Source organism: Phyllobates terribilis, unplaced genomic scaffold, assembly GCF_046119375.1.
Source record: "Phyllobates terribilis strain yellow unplaced genomic scaffold, ASM4611937v1 Scaffold_4__5_contigs__length_816908805, whole genome shotgun sequence".
Lineage (NCBI taxonomy): Eukaryota > Metazoa > Chordata > Amphibia > Anura > Dendrobatidae > Phyllobates > Phyllobates terribilis.
In genome coordinates, this window is record NW_027362764.1 from 807589386 (window position 1) to 807605768 (window position 16383).

Genomic DNA, 16383 nt, shown 5'->3' on the forward strand with positions numbered 1-16383 from the left:
CAGCTCAGCAGACAGTATCACACAGGAGAGGATTAGATACACGGCTCAGCAGACAGTATCACACAGGAGAGGATTAGATACACGGCTCAGCAGACAGTATCACACAGGAGAGGATTAGATACACGGCTCAGCAGACAGTATCACACAGGAGAGGATTAGATACACGGCTCAGCAGACAGTATCACACAGGAGAGGATTAGATACACAGCTCAGCAGACAGTATCACACAGTCAGTAGTTTAGAGATGACGGTATGATGGGGGTTGTAGTCCTTCTCCCGGGGGAGGGTGTGGTCTCAGCCCCGCTCCGCCCCTGTCGCCGCTGATAGGCCCGCGCCTCTTCCTCCTCCGCCCCCGGCAGCTGGAGATGACTGACTGGAATCTGCGGCCTGAGCTCGGGGGTCACCTGCACTGTGAACGGTGAGTACCCCCGATATACCGCTGACAGGACTGTGCAGAGAGGGGCAGGCTGTGCTGAGACTTATAGTCCTGCTGGAGCTGCTGACAGGACATGATGGGACTTGTAGTTCTGGAGCCGCTGATTGGTCGCTGGAATCTGTGGTAACAAATAGTCACAAAGTATCAACACTGACAATACAGGAAAGAGAGGAGGAGCCCGAGCACAGCTGACATCCTCTGTGCTGCTGGTAATGTGCGGAGAAGGGGGATCTCGCCTGCAGTCCTATGTAACACCACAGATAACACAGTGATAACTCTGAGTACAGATAATGTAGTAGATGTCACCTGCAGTCCTATGTAACACCACAGATAGCACAGTGATAACTCTGAGTACAGATAATGTAGTAGATGTCACCTGCAGTCCTGTGTAAAACCACAGATAACACAGTGATAACTCTCTGAGTACAGATAATGTAGTAGATGTCACCTGCAGTCCTGTGTAAAACCACAGATAACACAGTGATAACTCTCTGAGTACAGATAATGTAGTAGATGTCACCTGCAGTCCTATGTAACACCACAGATAACACAGTGATAACTCTGAGTACAGATAATGTAGTAGATGTCACCTGCAGTCCTATGTAACACCACAGATAACACAGTGATAACTCTGAGTACAGATAATGTAGTAGATGTCACCTGCAGTCCTATGTAACACCACAGATAGCACAGTGATAACTCTGAGTACAGATAATGTAGTAGATGTCACCTGCAGTCCTATGTAACACCACAGATAACACAGTGATAACTCTCTGAGTACAGATAATGTAGTAGATGTCACCTGCAGTCCTATGTAACACCACAGATAACACAGTGATAACTCTCTGAGTACAGATAATGTAGTAGATGTCACCTGCAGTCCTATGTAACACCACAGATAGCACAGTGATAACTCTGAGTACAGATAATGTAGTAGATGTCACCTGCAGTCCTATGTAACACCACAGATAACACAGTGATAACTCTCTGAGTACAGATAATGTAGTAGATGTCACCTGCAGTCCTATGTAACACCACAGATAACACAGTGATAACTCTCTGAGTACAGATAATGTAGTAGATGTCACCTGCAGTCCTATGTAACACCACAGATAACACAGTGATAACTCTGAGTACAGATAATGTAGTAGATGTCACCTGCAGTCCTATGTAACACCACAGATAACACAGTGATAACTCTCTGACTACAGATAATGTAGTAGATGTCACCTGCAGTCCTATGTAACACCACAGATAGCACAGTGATAACTCTCTGAGTACAGATAATGTAGTAGATGTCACCTGCAGTCCTATGTAACACCACAGATAACATAGTGATCACTCTCTGAGTACAGATAATGTAGTAGATGTCACCTGCAGTCCTATGTAACACCACAGATAACACATTGATAACTCTCTGAGTACAGATAATGTAGTAGATGTCACCTGCAGTCCTATGTAACACCACAGATAACACAGTGATAACTCTCTGAGTACAGATAATGTAGATGTCACCTGCAGTCCTATGTAACACCACAGATAACACAGTGATAACTCTCTTGAGTACAGATAATGTAGTAGATGTCACCTGCAGTCCTATGTAACACCACAGATAACATAGTGATCACTCTCTTGAGTACAGATAATGTAGTAGATGTCACCTGCAGTCCTATGTAACACCACAGATAACACATTGATAACTCTCTGAGTACAGATAATGTAGTAGATGTCACCTGCAGTCCTATGTAACACCACAGATAACACAGTGATATCTCTCTGAGTACAGATAATGTAGTAGATGTCACCTGCAGTCCTATGTAACACCACAGATAACACAGTGATAACTCTCTGAGTACAGATAATGTAGTAGATGTCACCTGCAGTCCTATGTAACACCACAGATAACACAGTGATCACTCTCTGAGTACAGATAATGTAGTAGATGTCACCTGCAGTCCTATGTAACACCACAGATAACACAGTGATAACTCTCTGAGTACAGATAATGTAGTAGATGTCACCTGCAGTCCTATGTAACACCACAGATAACACAGTGATATCTCTCTGAGTACAGATAATGTAGTAGATGTCTCCTGCAGTCCTATGTAACATCACAGATAACACAGTGATAACTCTGAGTACAGATAATGTAGTAGATGTCACCTGCAGTCCTATGTAACACCACAGATAACACAGTGATAACTCTCTGAGTACAGATAATGTAGTAGATGTCATCTGCAGTCCTATGTAACACCACAGATAACACAGTGATCACTCTCTGAGTACAGATAATGTAGTAGATGTCTCCTGCAGTCCTATGTAACATCACAGATAACACAGTGATAACTCTCTCAGTGCAGATAATGTAGTAGATGTCACCTGCAGTCCTATGTAACACCACAGATAACACAGTGATCACTCTCTGAGTACAGATAATGTAGTAGATGTCACCTGCAGTCCTATGTAACATCACAGGTAACAGTCATTTCTCTCTGAGAACAGATAATGTAGATGTCACCTGCAGTCCCATGTAACACACAGGTAACAGTCATTTCTCTCTGAGAACAGATAATATAGATGTAATTTGCAGTCCCATGTAAGACATAGGTACCATAGAGATAAGTCTCTGATGATGTAGATGTCACCTGCAGTCCCATGTAACACACAGGTACCATAGAGATAAGTCTTTGATGAGGTAGATGTCACCTGCAGTCCTATGTAACACCACAGATAACACAGTGATAACTCTCTGAGTACAGATAATGTAGTAGATGTCACCTGCAGTCCTATGTAACACCACAGATAACACAGTGATAACTCTGAGTACAGATAATGTAGTAGATGTCACCTGCAGTCCTATGTAACACCACAGATAACACCGTGATAACTCTCTGAGTACAGATAATGTAGTAGATGTCACCTGCAGTCCTATGTAACACACAGGTACCCTAGAGATAAGTCTCTGATGATGTAGATGTCACCTGCAGTCCCATGTAACACACAGGTACCATAGAGATAAGTCTCTGATGATGTAGATGTCACCTGCAGTCCCATGTAACACATAGGTACCCAAGAGATAAGTCTCTGATGATGTAGATGTCACCTGCAGTCCCATGTAACACATAGGTACCCTAGAGATAAGTCTCTGATGAGGTAGATGTCACCTGCAGTCCCATGTAACACACAGATAACACAGTGATAACTCTCTGAGTACAGATAATGTAGTCGATGTCACCTGCAGTCCCATGTAACACACAGGTAACACGCTTGCCATGTGCGTGGCTCTGTGCTTGGTGACGTGGGCTTCTCCTCTCCCCAGTACGGGGGGGCGCGGCGGCCTCTTATCCTCCGGTCCTGTATGGATCTCTGCTCCTGGGATTACTTGGCGCTCGGAGCTGTTGGGGATTATGGCAGCGTTGCTGGGATTATGGGGATTACTGACACAGGAGACCTCTTTAGTGACACGTACGTTCTCTGTGCAGGTGACACCTGAGTGGTCGGGTCTCCTCCATCTGCGGGACGTCATGGCCGAGGTCAGCAGAGAGGTGGACGACTTCCTGATGTATTTCATCTTGTTGGAGAAGGTCCCGGTGGGCGCTCGGACGGTGGAGCCTGGTAGATTGTGCTGCATGAGTGAGGAGTCCTATCTCCAGAAAGTGACGGAGGACCAGAACACGGCCCATTCCCTCAGCGTCACGGTCATCGAGGAGAACGCCATGATAGATGTAGACGTCAACGTTCTGCAGCCTCTGAGCCAGAAAAAAGCCGCCCTCCTCCTGGCCATCCGCAGCCCCGCAGAGAGGCTGAACTGCTTCCTGGAGAAGGGGCTCCTGGAGGACGTCCAGGCCAAGATCGGCCAGAGGGTCCTGGTGGAGCATGAGCAGAAGCTTTATCCGGCACTTATTCATTTTGTGGGCAACACCCTGGACACCAGCACCTTACTGCCCCCCGTCTATATTGGAGTGGAGCTGGAGGTGGGTGACATCGTAAGATGGCAGCGGTGTCGTGCCGGCCGTAGACTTCTCCTCTCTCCTGGTCTCTATTATTGTGGGGTGGGTGGTACTGAAAACTGAGGTGTAGGCGACCACTGGTGGATGGCTCCCATAGGATAATCTGTGATGGGGGGCAGGGGTGTTGTGGTACTTTGGGTTGGTCTACAGCACAGTTGGGAGATAAACATGGAGGATCTAGGAGGGGCTTTATGGTGCTACCATTTGTGGATGGATTATGCTTTAAACATAAGTTTAGCAATGCACTTTGAGGTGCGATATTGTTTTAGACTGTGGCATATAAGTCCTTATAGAGAGGGACGTATTGGTTTATTGGGGGGGTCATCATACGGAGGTCACTGAAAGATGGAGAGAGTTCTCATTTCGTGCATAAACTGCCATCAGGGGAATGGGTTGGCTTTTGGGTGTAGAGCTGCTATTAGAGAGTGGTCTTAGATTTAGGCACAGGCCTATGGCTACTGTTGGGATGTGAGAATTGTTCTTCATTAGGGTAAAGTGCTATCATAACTTCAGTTGAGGAGGCGTACAGTCAGGGTTGACCTCTGGATGGGGAGGAGTAAAGTTAGGGTTAGCATTTAAATGGGAAGGGTAGGGGTTCGGTTGCCTTTAGGTTGTTGAGGAGTAGGCGATGGCTTTAAACTTGTAAAGTAAGAAGGTTATGTTTGTCTTTAGACTAAAGAAAAGTAGGGTCATGGTTGTAGGAACATAAAATTAGAGTTGCCTTTAGGCTGAGTAAGAGTAGGTTTAGTCTTAACTTTAGGCTGGGAAGGATTAGGGTTAGTGTTCGCTTTAGGTTGGGGAGCAGTAGGGTTAGTGTAGGCTTTAGATTGGGGTTGGGGAGGAGTAGGGTTAGTGTTGACTTTAGGTTGAAGAGTAGTAGGGTTACAGTTGGCTTTAGGTTAGAAAGTACAAGGGTTGATTTTAGGCTTTGGAGGTGTAGGGTTAGAGTTGGTTTTAGGCTGAGGAGGTGTAGGTGTAAGGTTGGCTTTAGATTGGGGAGCAGTAGGATTAGGGATGGCTTTAGACTGAGAAGAGTTAGTGTTTAGCTTTAGGCTGAGGAGGAGTAGGGTTAACGTTAGCATTAGGCTACTTTCACACGTTCAGTATTTCACATCAGTATTTTTAAGCCAAACCCAGGAGCTGGTGAAAAATGTGGAAGCGGTGCAAATGTTTCTATAATATTTTTCTTCTCACTGTTCCACTCTTGGTTTTGGCTTACAAGTACTGATGTAAAATACTACCAAATACTGACGATGTGAACGTGGCCTTAGGCTGAGCAGGGATATTGCTAGCTTTGGCTTCAGGCTTGGGAGAAGTAGGGTTAGTATTGGCTTCAGGTTGGGGAGGAGTAGGGTTAGTGTTGGCTTTAGGCTGAGGAGGAGTAGTGTTAGCTTTTGCTTTAGGCTGAGGAGGAGTAGTGTTAGCGTTTGCTTTAGGCTGAGGAGGAGTAGTGTTAGCGTTTGCTTTAGGCTGAGGAGAAGTAGGGTTAGCATTGGCTTTAGGCTGAGGTGGAGTAGTGTTAGCTTTTGCTTTAGGCTGAGGAGGAGTAGTGTTAGCGTTTGCTTTAGGCTGAGGAGGAGTAGTGTTAGCGTTTGCTTTAGGCTGAGGAGAAGTAGGGTTAGCATTGGTGTTAGGCTGAGGAGTATTAGTGTTAGCGTTGGCTTTAGGCTGAGGAGGATTAGTATTAGCGTTGACTTTAGGCTGAGGAGGAGTAGGGTTAGCGTTGGCTTTAGGCTGAGGAGGAGTAGGGTTAGCGTTGGCTTTAGGCTGAGGTGGAGTAGTGTTAGCTTTTGCTTTAGGCTGAGGAGGAGTAGTGTTAGCGTTTGCTTTAGGCTGAGGAGGAGTAGTGTTAGCGTTTGCTTTAGGCTGAGGAGAAGTAGGGTTAGCATTGGTGTTAGGCTGAGGAGTATTAGTGTTAGCGTTGGCTTTAGGCTGAGGAGGATTAGTATTAGCGTTGACTTTAGGCTGAGGAGGAGTAGGGTTAGCGTTGGCTTTAGGCTGAGGAGGAGTAGGGTTAGCGTTGGCTTTAGGCTGAGGAGGAGTAGGGTTAGCGTTGGCTTTAGGCTGAGGAGGAGTAGGGTTAGCGTTGGCTTTAGGCTGAGGAGGAGTAGGGTTAGCGTTGACTTTAGGCTGAGGAGGAGTAGAGTTAGCGTTGACTTTAGGCTGAGGAGGAGTAGTGTTAGCGTTGGCTTTAGGCTGAGGAGGAGTAGGGTTAGCGTTGGCTTTAGGCTGAGGAGGAGTAGTGTTAGCGTTGGCTTTAGGCTGAGGAGGAGTAGAGTTAGCGTTGACTTTAGGCTGAGGAGGAGTAGTGTTAGCGTTGGCTTTAGGCTGAGGAGGAGTAGTGTTAGCGTTGGCTTTAGGCTGAGGAGGAGTAGTGTTAGCGTTGACTTTAGGCTGAGGAGGAGTAGTGTTAGCGTTGACTTTAGGCTGAGGAGGAGTAGGGTTAGCATTGGCGTTAGGCTGAGGAGGAGTAGGGTTAGCGTTGGCTTTAGGCTGAGGAGCAGTAGGGTTAGCGTTGGCTTTAGGCTGAGGAGGAGTAGTGTTAGTGTTTGACTTTAGGCTGAGGAGGAGAAGGGTTAGCATTGGCTTTAGGCTGAGGAGCAGTAGTGTTAGCGTTGGCTTTAGGCTGAGGAGGAGTACTGTTAGCGTTGACTTTAGGTTGAGGAGCAGTAGGGTTAGCGTTGGCTTTAGGCTGAGGAGGAGTAGTGTTAGCGTTTGGCTTTAGGCTGAGGAGGAGTAGTGTTAGCGTTGGCTTTAGGCTGAGGAGGAGTAGTGTTAGCGTTGGCTTTAGGCTGAGGAGGAGTAGTGTTAGCGTTGGCTTTAGGCTGAGGAGGAGTAGGGTTAGCGTTGGCTTTAGGCTGAGGAGGAGAAGGGTTAGCGTTGGCGTTAGGCTGAGGAGCAGTAGGGTTAACGTTGACTTTAGGGAGGAGGAGAAGGGTTAGCGTTGGCTTTAGGCTGAGGAGCAGTAGGGTTAACGTTGGCTTTAGGCTGAGGAGGAGTAGTGTTAGCGTTGGCTTTAGGCTGAAGAAGAGTAGTGTTAGCGTTGGCTTTAGGCTGAGGAAGAGTAGTGTTAGCGTTGGCTTTAGGCTGAGGAGGAGTAGTGTTAACGTTGACTTTAGGCTGAGGGGGAGAAGGGTTAGCGTTGGCTTTAGGCTGAGGAGGAGTAGGGTTAGCGTTGGCTTTAGGCTGAGGAGGAGTAGGGTTAGCATTGGCGTTAGGCTGAGGAGTATTAGTGTTAGCGTTGGCTTTAGGCTGAGGAGGAGTAGGGTTAGCGTTGGCTTTAGGCTGAGGAGGAGTAGGGTTAGCGTTGGCTTTAGGCTGAGGAGGAGTAGGGTTAGCGTTGGCTTTAGGCTGAGGAGGAGTAGGGTTAGCGTTGGCTTTAGGCTGAGGAGGAGAAGGGTTAGCATTGACTTTAGGCTGAGGAGCAGTAGGGTTAACGTTGACTTTAGGGAGGAGGAGAAGGCTTAGCGTTGGCTTTAGGCTGAGGAGGAGTAGGGTTAGCGTTGGCTTTATGCTGAGGAGGAGTAGTGTTAGCATTTGCTTTAGGCTGAGGAGGAGTAGGGTTAGCATTGGCGTTAGGCTGAGGAGTATTAGTGTTAGCGTTGGCTTTAGGCTGAGGAGCAGTAGGGTTAGCGTTGGCTTTAGGCTGAGGAGGAGTAGTGTTAGTGTTTGACTTTAGGCTGAGGAGGAGAAGGGTTAGCATTGGCTTTAGGCTGAGGAGCAGTAGTGTTAGCGTTGGCTTTAGGCTGAGGAGGAGTACTGTTAGCGTTGACTTTACGTTGAGGAGCAGTAGGGTTAGCGTTGGCTTTAGGCTGAGGAGGAGTAGTGTTAGCGTTGACTTTAGGCTGAGGAGGAGTAGTGTTAGCGTTGGTTTTAGGCTGAGGAGAAGTAGTGTTAGCGTTGGCTTTAGGCTGAGGAGGAGTAGGGTTAGCGTTGGCTTTAGCCTGAGGAGGAGTAGGGTTAGCGTTGGCTTTAGGCTGAGGAGGAGAAGGGTTAGCATTGACTTTAGGGAGGAGGAGAAGGGTTAGCGTTGGCTTTAGGCTGAGGAGCAGTAGGGTTAACGTTGACTTTAGGGAGGAGGAGAAGGGTTAGCGTTGGCTTTTTGGCTGAGGAGCAGTAGGGTTAACGTTGGCTTTTTGGCTGAGGAGGAGTAGTGTTAGCGTTGGCTTTAGGCTGAGGAGGAGTAGTGTTAGCGTTGGCTTTAGGCTGAGGAGGAGTAGTGTTAGCGTTGACTTTAGGCTGAGGGGGAGAAGGGTTAGCGTTGGGTTTAGACTGAGGAGGAGAGGGACTAGGATTGGCTTTAAGCTGTGTAGGAGTAGTGTTAGCGTTTGCTTTAGGCTGAGGAGGAGTAGTGTTAGCGTTTGCTTTAGGCTGAGGAGAAGTAGGGTTAGCATTGGCTTTAGGCTGAGGAGGAGTAGGGTTAGTATTGGCTTTAGGATGAGGAGGAGTAGTGTTAACGTTGGCTTTAGGCTGAGGAGGAGTAATGTTAGCGTTGACTTTAGGCTGAGGAGGAGTAATGTTAGCGTTGGCTTTAGGCTGAGGAGGAGTAGTGTTAGCGTTGGCTTTAGGCTGAGGAGGAGTAGGGTTAGCGTTGGCTTTAGGCTGAGGAGGAGAAGGGTTAGCGTTGGCTTTAGGCTGAGGAGCAGTAGGGTTAGCGTTGGCTTTAGGCTGAGGAGCAGTAGGGTTAGCGTTGGCTTTAGGCTGAGGAGCAGTAGGGTTAACGTTGACTTTAGGCTGAGGAGCAGTAGGGTTAGCGTTGGCTTTAGGCTGAGGAGCAGTAGGGTTAGCGTTGGCTTTAGGCTGAGGAGCAGTAGGGTTAACGTTGACTTTAGGCTGAGGAGCAGTAGGGTTAGCGTTGGCTTTAGGCTGAGGAGCAGTAGGGTTAACGTTGGCTTTAGGCTGAGGAGGAGTAGTGTTAGCGTTGGCTTTAGGCTGAGGAGCAGTAGGGTTAACGTTGACTTTAGGCTGAGGAGCAGTAGGGTTAGCGTTGGCTTTAGGCTGAGGAGCAGTAGGGTTAACGTTGGCTTTAGGCTGAGGAGGAGTAGTGTTAGCGTTGGCTTTAGGCTGAGTGTAACGGGTCTGGGAGGCGGAACCTCTGGGCTACAATACAAGGGGGCGGTCCTTGTAAGGGAGCGGGTGGCGACCAGGCAGGTAGTCACAGGAGGTGACCAGGACAGTCACTGGGTGTACGGGCAGGAGGACACGGCAAGTGATCGGGGCAGTCTCTGGATAAAGGGTAGGTACGACCTGTGATGGCTGAACCTCCAGGTAGGCTAGCAAGGCAGATGGAGAATGTGTGCTCCCAGGTGAGCAAGCGAGAGTCTCTGGAATAGCAGGTGGTCACAGCACGTGACGGCGGAGCCTCCAGGTAGGCAAGCAGACAGGTAACGGAGAAGTGCTCCCAGGTGAGCGGGCAAGAGTCTCAGGAATAGCTGGTGGTCACAGCACGTGACAGCGGAGCCTCCGGGCAGGCAAGCAGGCAGGTAGCGGAGAAGCGCTCCCAGGTGAGCGGGCAAGAGTCTGGAGTAGCTGGTGGTCACAGCACGTGACAGCGGAGCCTCCGGGCAGGCAAGCAGGCAGGTAGCGGAGAAGCGCTCCCAGGTGAGCGGGCAAGAGTCTGGAGTAGCTGGTGGTCACAGCACGTGACAGCGGAGCCTCCGGGCTGGCAAGCAGGCAGGTAGCTGAGGTGCGCTCCCAGGTGAGCGGGCAGGCTGGTCCTTAGACAGACTGACAGGAGTAGTAAGGCAGACTGTCGGACCTCAGTCTAGCAGACAGGTAGCAAGTAATCAGGCAGGAATCTGACAGGTAACTGGCAGGTAACTGGCAACGGGACCTGAGGGCTGAAGCACAGGTGAGACACAGGTGCAAACAACATTGCTCGGGCACCTCCATTTTGGAGGAGGTGCCTTATATATGATGAAGTCCTCCGGCCATTGGCCGGGGACTCCTTAGGACGGCGCGCGCGGCCCCTTTAAGAGGAGGGGAGCGCGCGCGCCCTAAGCACAGGGGCCGGGAAGGAGCGCGCGCTGAGAGCAGAGCGGGAGGAGGACGCCGGGAAGGGGCGCGCGCTGACAGCAGAGCGGGAGAGGGACGCCGGGCACGGGGCAGAGCGGTGAGGGGAGCAGCGTCCCTGCCTAGCAGAGGGCAGGGACGCCGGCACTACAGTACCCCCCCCTTTAGGCCCCCCCTTTTTTAGGCCAGACAGAAATTTAGCTAGGATGAGAGGGGCATGGATGTTCTCCCGGGGCTCCCACGTTCTCTCCTCAGGACCAAACCCCTTCCAATCTACCAGAAAAAAGGTCTTTCCTCTTACCCTTTTGGTGGCAAGAATGTTCTCTACCTCAAACTCGTCCTCAGCAGAAACCGGAGCAGGAGGCGTACCTGTAGACTTGGAAAAAGAGTTAAGTACCACAGGTTTGAGGAGAGATACATGGAAGGAGTTAGGGATCCGTAAGTTGGCCGGGAGTTTCAATTTATAGGCCACCGGGTTGATCTGACTGGTGACCTCCAGAGGTCCGATGAACCGAGGCCCTAACTTGTAAGAGGGTATCTTGAGTCGAACATATTTAGATGAGAGCCAGACCTTATCTCCTGGACGAAATTGAGGAGGATCCAGGCGTTTTTTGTCAGCGTGTCTTTTCATCCGCTCGGACGACTGAAGGAGTGCGGATCGGGTACTCTCCCAAATGGAGGAAAATTTGCTAACGAGAGATTCCGCAGCCGGGTTGTCCACCGAGGTGGAGACAGGAAAAGGAATCCGAGGATGCTGACCAAAGACTACAAAAAACGGGGATTTGGAGGAGGATTCGCTCTCGTGATTATTGTAAGAGAACTCGGCCCATGGTAGGAGATCCACCCAGTCAGAATGGTGGGCATTAACGAAGTGCCGGAGGTAACTGGTCAGGTTCTGATTGATCCGCTCCACTTGACCATTGGACTGTGGGTGGTAAGCGGAAGAGAAGTCCAGGGTGACGTCTAGTAGTTTACAAGTGGCTCTCCAGAAGCGTGAGGTGAACTGTACCCCACGATCTGACACGATGTGGAGGGGCAGGCCATGAAGACGGAAGATGTGACGAATAAAGTCTCTAGCTAGCTCGGGTGCAGACGGAAGGCCTGGCAGGGGAACGAAATGAGCCATCTTGGAGAAGCGGTCAGCGACCACCCAAATGACCGTACAACCGTCAGAGAGTGGGAGGTCAGTTATGAAGTCCATTGCAATATGCTGCCAGGGGGCAGCAGGTACTGGGAGCGGAAGGAGGCGACCGGCTGGCAGATGTCTCGGAACCTTGTTGCGGGCGCAGGACACACAGGCAGAAACAAAGTCTATTACATCCTTGTGCAGGGTAGGCCACCAGTAGTGCCGGGAAATAAGCTGGAGGGTCTTCTTCTGACCAGCGTGGCCAGCCAGTTTAGACGAGTGACCCCAGTGAAGGATCTTCTCCCGATCAGGTACTGATACGAACGTCTTTCCGGGAGGGAGACGATTTAGACTCACGGGAGCCACCTGCATTACTTTGGCGGGATCGATGATGTGTTTCGGATCTTCCTCGAGATCAGATACCAGAAAGGATCGAGACAAGGCGTCCGCCTTGACGTTTTTGTCAGCCGGGCGAAAATGAAGGACAAAATCAAAACGAGCAAAAAACAAGGACCACCGGGCTTGGCGCGGGTTAAGTCTCTGGGCATGCTGGAGGTAAGCCAAGTTCTTGTGGTCAGTGTAAATTATTACCGGGTGAAGAGCCCCCTCAAGCAGGTAACGCCACTCCTCCAATGCCAGTTTGATGGCCAATAACTCTCGATCTCCTATGGAATAATTGCGCTCAGAGGAGGAGAAGAGTTTAGAGAAGAAGCCGCAAGTTACCATCCTCCCGGAAGAAGATTTTTGAGTAAGTACCGCTCCAGCTCCAGAGGAGGAGGCGTCCACTTCCAGGAAAAACTGCTTGTTGCCGTCCGGGCGATGCAGCACCGGGGCGGAAGAGAAGGCCTGTTTTAAGGAAAGAAAGGCTTCTTCTGCTTCGGGCGGCCACTCTTTGGGATTAGTACCCTTACGGGTGAGCGCGGAAATTGGGGCAGTCCGGGAAGAGAAGTGTGGTATGAAGAGGCGGTAGTAGTTGGCGAAGCCCAGGAACCGCTGAATGGCCTTCAACCCCTCCGGTCGGGGCCATTTCTCGATGGCAGACCGTTTCTCTGGATCCATTCGTAGGCCGGTCTGAGAAATAATGTAGCCCAAAAACGGAAGCGAGGTCTGCTCAAAGAGGCACTTCTCAAATTTAGCGTAGAGATGGTTCTGCCTTAGCCTGAGCAGGACCTGACGAACGTCCCTCCGGTGAGTCTGGAGATCCGGAGAGAAGACCAAGATGTCGTCCAGGTACACCACTACGCAGGAGTAGAGAAGGTCCCGGAAGATGTCATTGACCAACTCTTGAAAGACGGCAGGAGCGTTACAGAGACCAAAGGGCATTACCAGGTATTCATAGTGGCCGTCCCGGGTGTTGAATGCCGTCTTCCATTCATCCCCTTGACGGATACGAACCAGGTTGTACGCCCCACGGAGGTCTAGTTTGGTGAAGATTCTAGCCCCCCTCAGACGATCAAATAATTCTGGAATGAGCGGAAGGGGGTACTTATTCTTCACCGTGATCTGGTTTAGGCCTCTATAGTCTATACAGGGACGGAGAGAGCCGTCCTTCTTTTTGACGAAAAAGAAGCCTGCTCCCGCCGGGGAGGTAGATTTCCGGATGAATCCCCTGGCCAGATTCTCCTCAATATATTCGGACATCGACCGGGTCTCAGCAGCGGATAAAGGATAAATACGCCCACGGGGAGGAGTAGTACCGGGTAACAGGTCGATGGGACAGTCGTATGGTCTATGAGGGGGTAATGTCTCTGCCTCCTTTTTATTAAAGACATCAGCATAAGACCAATAAGGAATTGGAAGTCCAGGTAGATTAGCTGGGGTAGGAGAGGGACGGACGGGATGGACGGGAACCAGGCAGGTCTTATGACAGTCTTGTCCCCAGCGAAGGACTTCTCCGGTTTGCCAGTCAAGCACGGGTGCATGTTTCTGGAGCCAAGGCAGACCTAGCAAGAGGGCGTGAGAGAGTCCAGGCAGAACATGAAAGGAGATACTTTCAGAATGCAGCATTCCCACCTGCAGAGTAATGGATTCGGTGATGAGTAGGATGGGGCGTGGTAAGAGCCCCCCATCCACGGCAGCCACAGACAAGGGTACAGCCAGAGGTTTGGTGGGGATGCGGTATTTCTCTACCAGGGACTGTGAAATAAGATTCCCGGCTGCTCCAGAGTCCAGTTGGGCTAGTTCGAAATAACGGTTCTCCCCGTAGACGATTGAAACTGACAACAGCAGGGATGGAGAGGATTTATTCTTGTCTAGGTGGACCTCTCTGAGCGAACCTAGACACAGGCGTTTCCCGACCTCTCCGGGCAGGCATGGATCCGGTGCTCCTTACTGCCACAGTAGAAGCAGGTCCCCTCGGCACGGCGTAAGTCCTGACGGGTCTTGACCATCTTGGTCTGGTCGACCTGCATAGGCTCAGGAGGGTGTACCTGGTTAGAGACAGAAGGAGTGACGGGTCTCTGAAAAGTAGGAGCTAGACGTGGTAACCTCCTCTCACGGGTGACCTCTCTGGCACGCTCCTGGAACCGTAGGTCAATCCGGGTGGCAAGAGTTATTAAGTCATCGAGAGTGGTAGGAATGTCCCGACCGGCAAGTTCATCTTTAATACGGCCGGACAGACCCTCCCAGAAGACGGAAACCAGAGCGTCGTTATCCCAGGCCAGCTCCGAGGCAAGGGTACGGAACCGTATGGCATATTGGCCCACGGTGAGACTCTCCTGACGGAGGCGTAGCAACGATGATGCAGATGAGGTCTTCCGTCCGGGTTCGTCGAAGACTTTCCGGAAAGCCGTGAGAAAAGCAGGCAAGTTGGACACCAGGGGGTCTCCTCTCTCCCATAGAGGATTTAGCCAGGCCAGGGCCTCCCCGGTGAGATGGGACATGATGAAGGCAATTTTGGCCCGGTCGGAGTTAAACTGGTGGGACAAAAGTTCAAAGTGCAGGGTGCACTGATTTAAGAAGCCCCGAGCCTGGATGGAGTCGCCTCCGAAGCGAGGAGGTGCAGAAAGCCGGGGTCCGGGGTAGGATACCATGGTATTAGTGGGCAGCGGAGCTGCCGGATTGCAAGATATGGCACTGGCGGAGGTTGTTGGTGGATCAGACAGAGTGTTCAGGCGAGTATTGACATTCCGCAGGTGACCCATGATGGACTCCTGTTGGGACCTCTGACGGGACAGTTCAAGACAGAGGTCCGAGAGCGAGGGAGCTTGGGTGCCACCGGGTTCCATGGCCCGAGCAAACTGTAACGGGTCTGGGAGGCGGAACCTCTGGGCTACAATACAAGGGGGCGGTCCTTGTAAGGGAGCGGGTGGCGACCAGGCAGGTAGTCACAGGAGGTGACCAGGACAGTCTCTGGGTGTACGGGCAGGAGGACACGGCAAGTGATCGGGGCAGTCTCTGGATAAAGGGTAGGTACGACCTGTGATGGCTGAACCTCCAGGTAGGCTAGCAAGGCAGATGGAGAATGTGTGCTCCCAGGTGAGCAAGCGAGAGTCTCTGGAATAGCAGGTGGTCACAGCACGTGACGGCGGAGCCTCCAGGTAGGCAAGCAGACAGGTAGCGGAGAAGCGCTCCCAGGTGAGCGGGCAAGAGTCTGGAGTAGCTGGTGGTCACAGCACGTGACAGCGGAGCCTCCGGGCAGGCAAGCAGGCAGGTAGCGGAGAAGCGCTCCCAGGTGAGCGGGCAAGAGTCTGGAGTAGCTGGTGGTCACAGCACGTGACAGCGGAGCCTCCGGGCTGGCAAGCAGGCAGGTAGCTGAGGTGCGCTCCCAGGTGAGCGGGCAGGCTGGTCCTTAGACAGACTGACAGGAGTAGTAAGGCAGACCGTCGGACCTCAGACTAGCAGACAGGTAGCAAGTAATCAGGCAGGAATCTGACAGGTAACTGGCAGGTAACTGGCAACGGGACCTGAGGGCTGAAGCACAGGTGAGACACAGGTGCAAACAACATTGCTCGGGCACCTCCATTTTGGAGGAGGTGCCTTATATATGATGAAGTCCTCCGGCCATTGGCCGGGGACTCCTTAGGACGGCGCGCGCGGCCCCTTTAAGAGGAGGGGAGCGCGCGCGCGCCCTAAGCACAGGGGCCGGGAAGGAGCGCGCGCTGAGAGCAGAGCGGGAGGAGGACGCCGGGAAGGGGCGCGCGCTGACAGCAGAGCGGGAGAGGGACGCCGGGCACGGGGCAGAGCGGTGAGGGGAGCAGCGTCCCTGCCTAGCAGAGGGCAGGGACGCCGGCACTACACTGAGGAGGAGTAGTGTTAGCGTTGGCTTTAGGCTGAGGAGCAGTAGGGTTAACGTTGGCTTTAGGCTGAGGAGGAGTAGTGTTAGCGTTGGCTTTAGGCTGAGGAGGAGTAGTGTTAGCGTTGGCTTTAGGCTGAGGAGGAGTAGGGTTAGCGTTGGCTTTAGGCTGAGGAGCAGTAGGGTTAGCGTTGGCTTTAGGCTGAGGAGCAGTAGGGTTAGCGTTGGCTTTAGGCTGAGGAGGAGTAGGGTTAGCGTTGGCTTTAGGCTGAGGAGGAGTATTGTTAGCTTTGGCTTTAGGCTGAGGAGGAGTAGTGTTAGCTTTGGCTTTAGGCTGAGGAGGAGTAGTGTTAGCGTTGACTTTAGGCTGAGGGGGAGAAGGGTTAGCGTTGGCTTTAGGCTGAGGAGCAGTAGGGTTAGCGTTGGCTTTAGACTGAGGGGGAGAAGGGTTAGCGTTGGCTTTAGGCTGAGGAGCAGTAGGGTTAGGGTTGGCTTTAGGCTGAGGAGGAGTAGTGTTAGCTTTGGCTTTAGGCTGAGGAGGAGTAGGGTTAGTATTGACTTTAGG

At 51.3% G+C, this 16383-nt stretch overlaps 1 protein-coding gene across 1 annotated transcript in view; it reads left to right on the forward strand.

Moving 5' to 3' along the window:
- Positions 1–297: 297 nt before the first annotated feature.
- The window catches only part of LOC141266124 (ubiquitin carboxyl-terminal hydrolase CYLD-like), a 51636-nt gene continuing 35550 nt past the window's right edge, over positions 298–16383 (forward strand). The window contains exons 1-2 of the mRNA XM_073680083.1: positions 298–418; positions 3919–4410. Of these exons, the coding sequence (XP_073536184.1) occupies positions 3961–4410 (450 nt within the window). The 5' untranslated portion in view covers positions 298–418; positions 3919–3960. The remainder of the gene's footprint in view (positions 419–3918; positions 4411–16383) is intronic.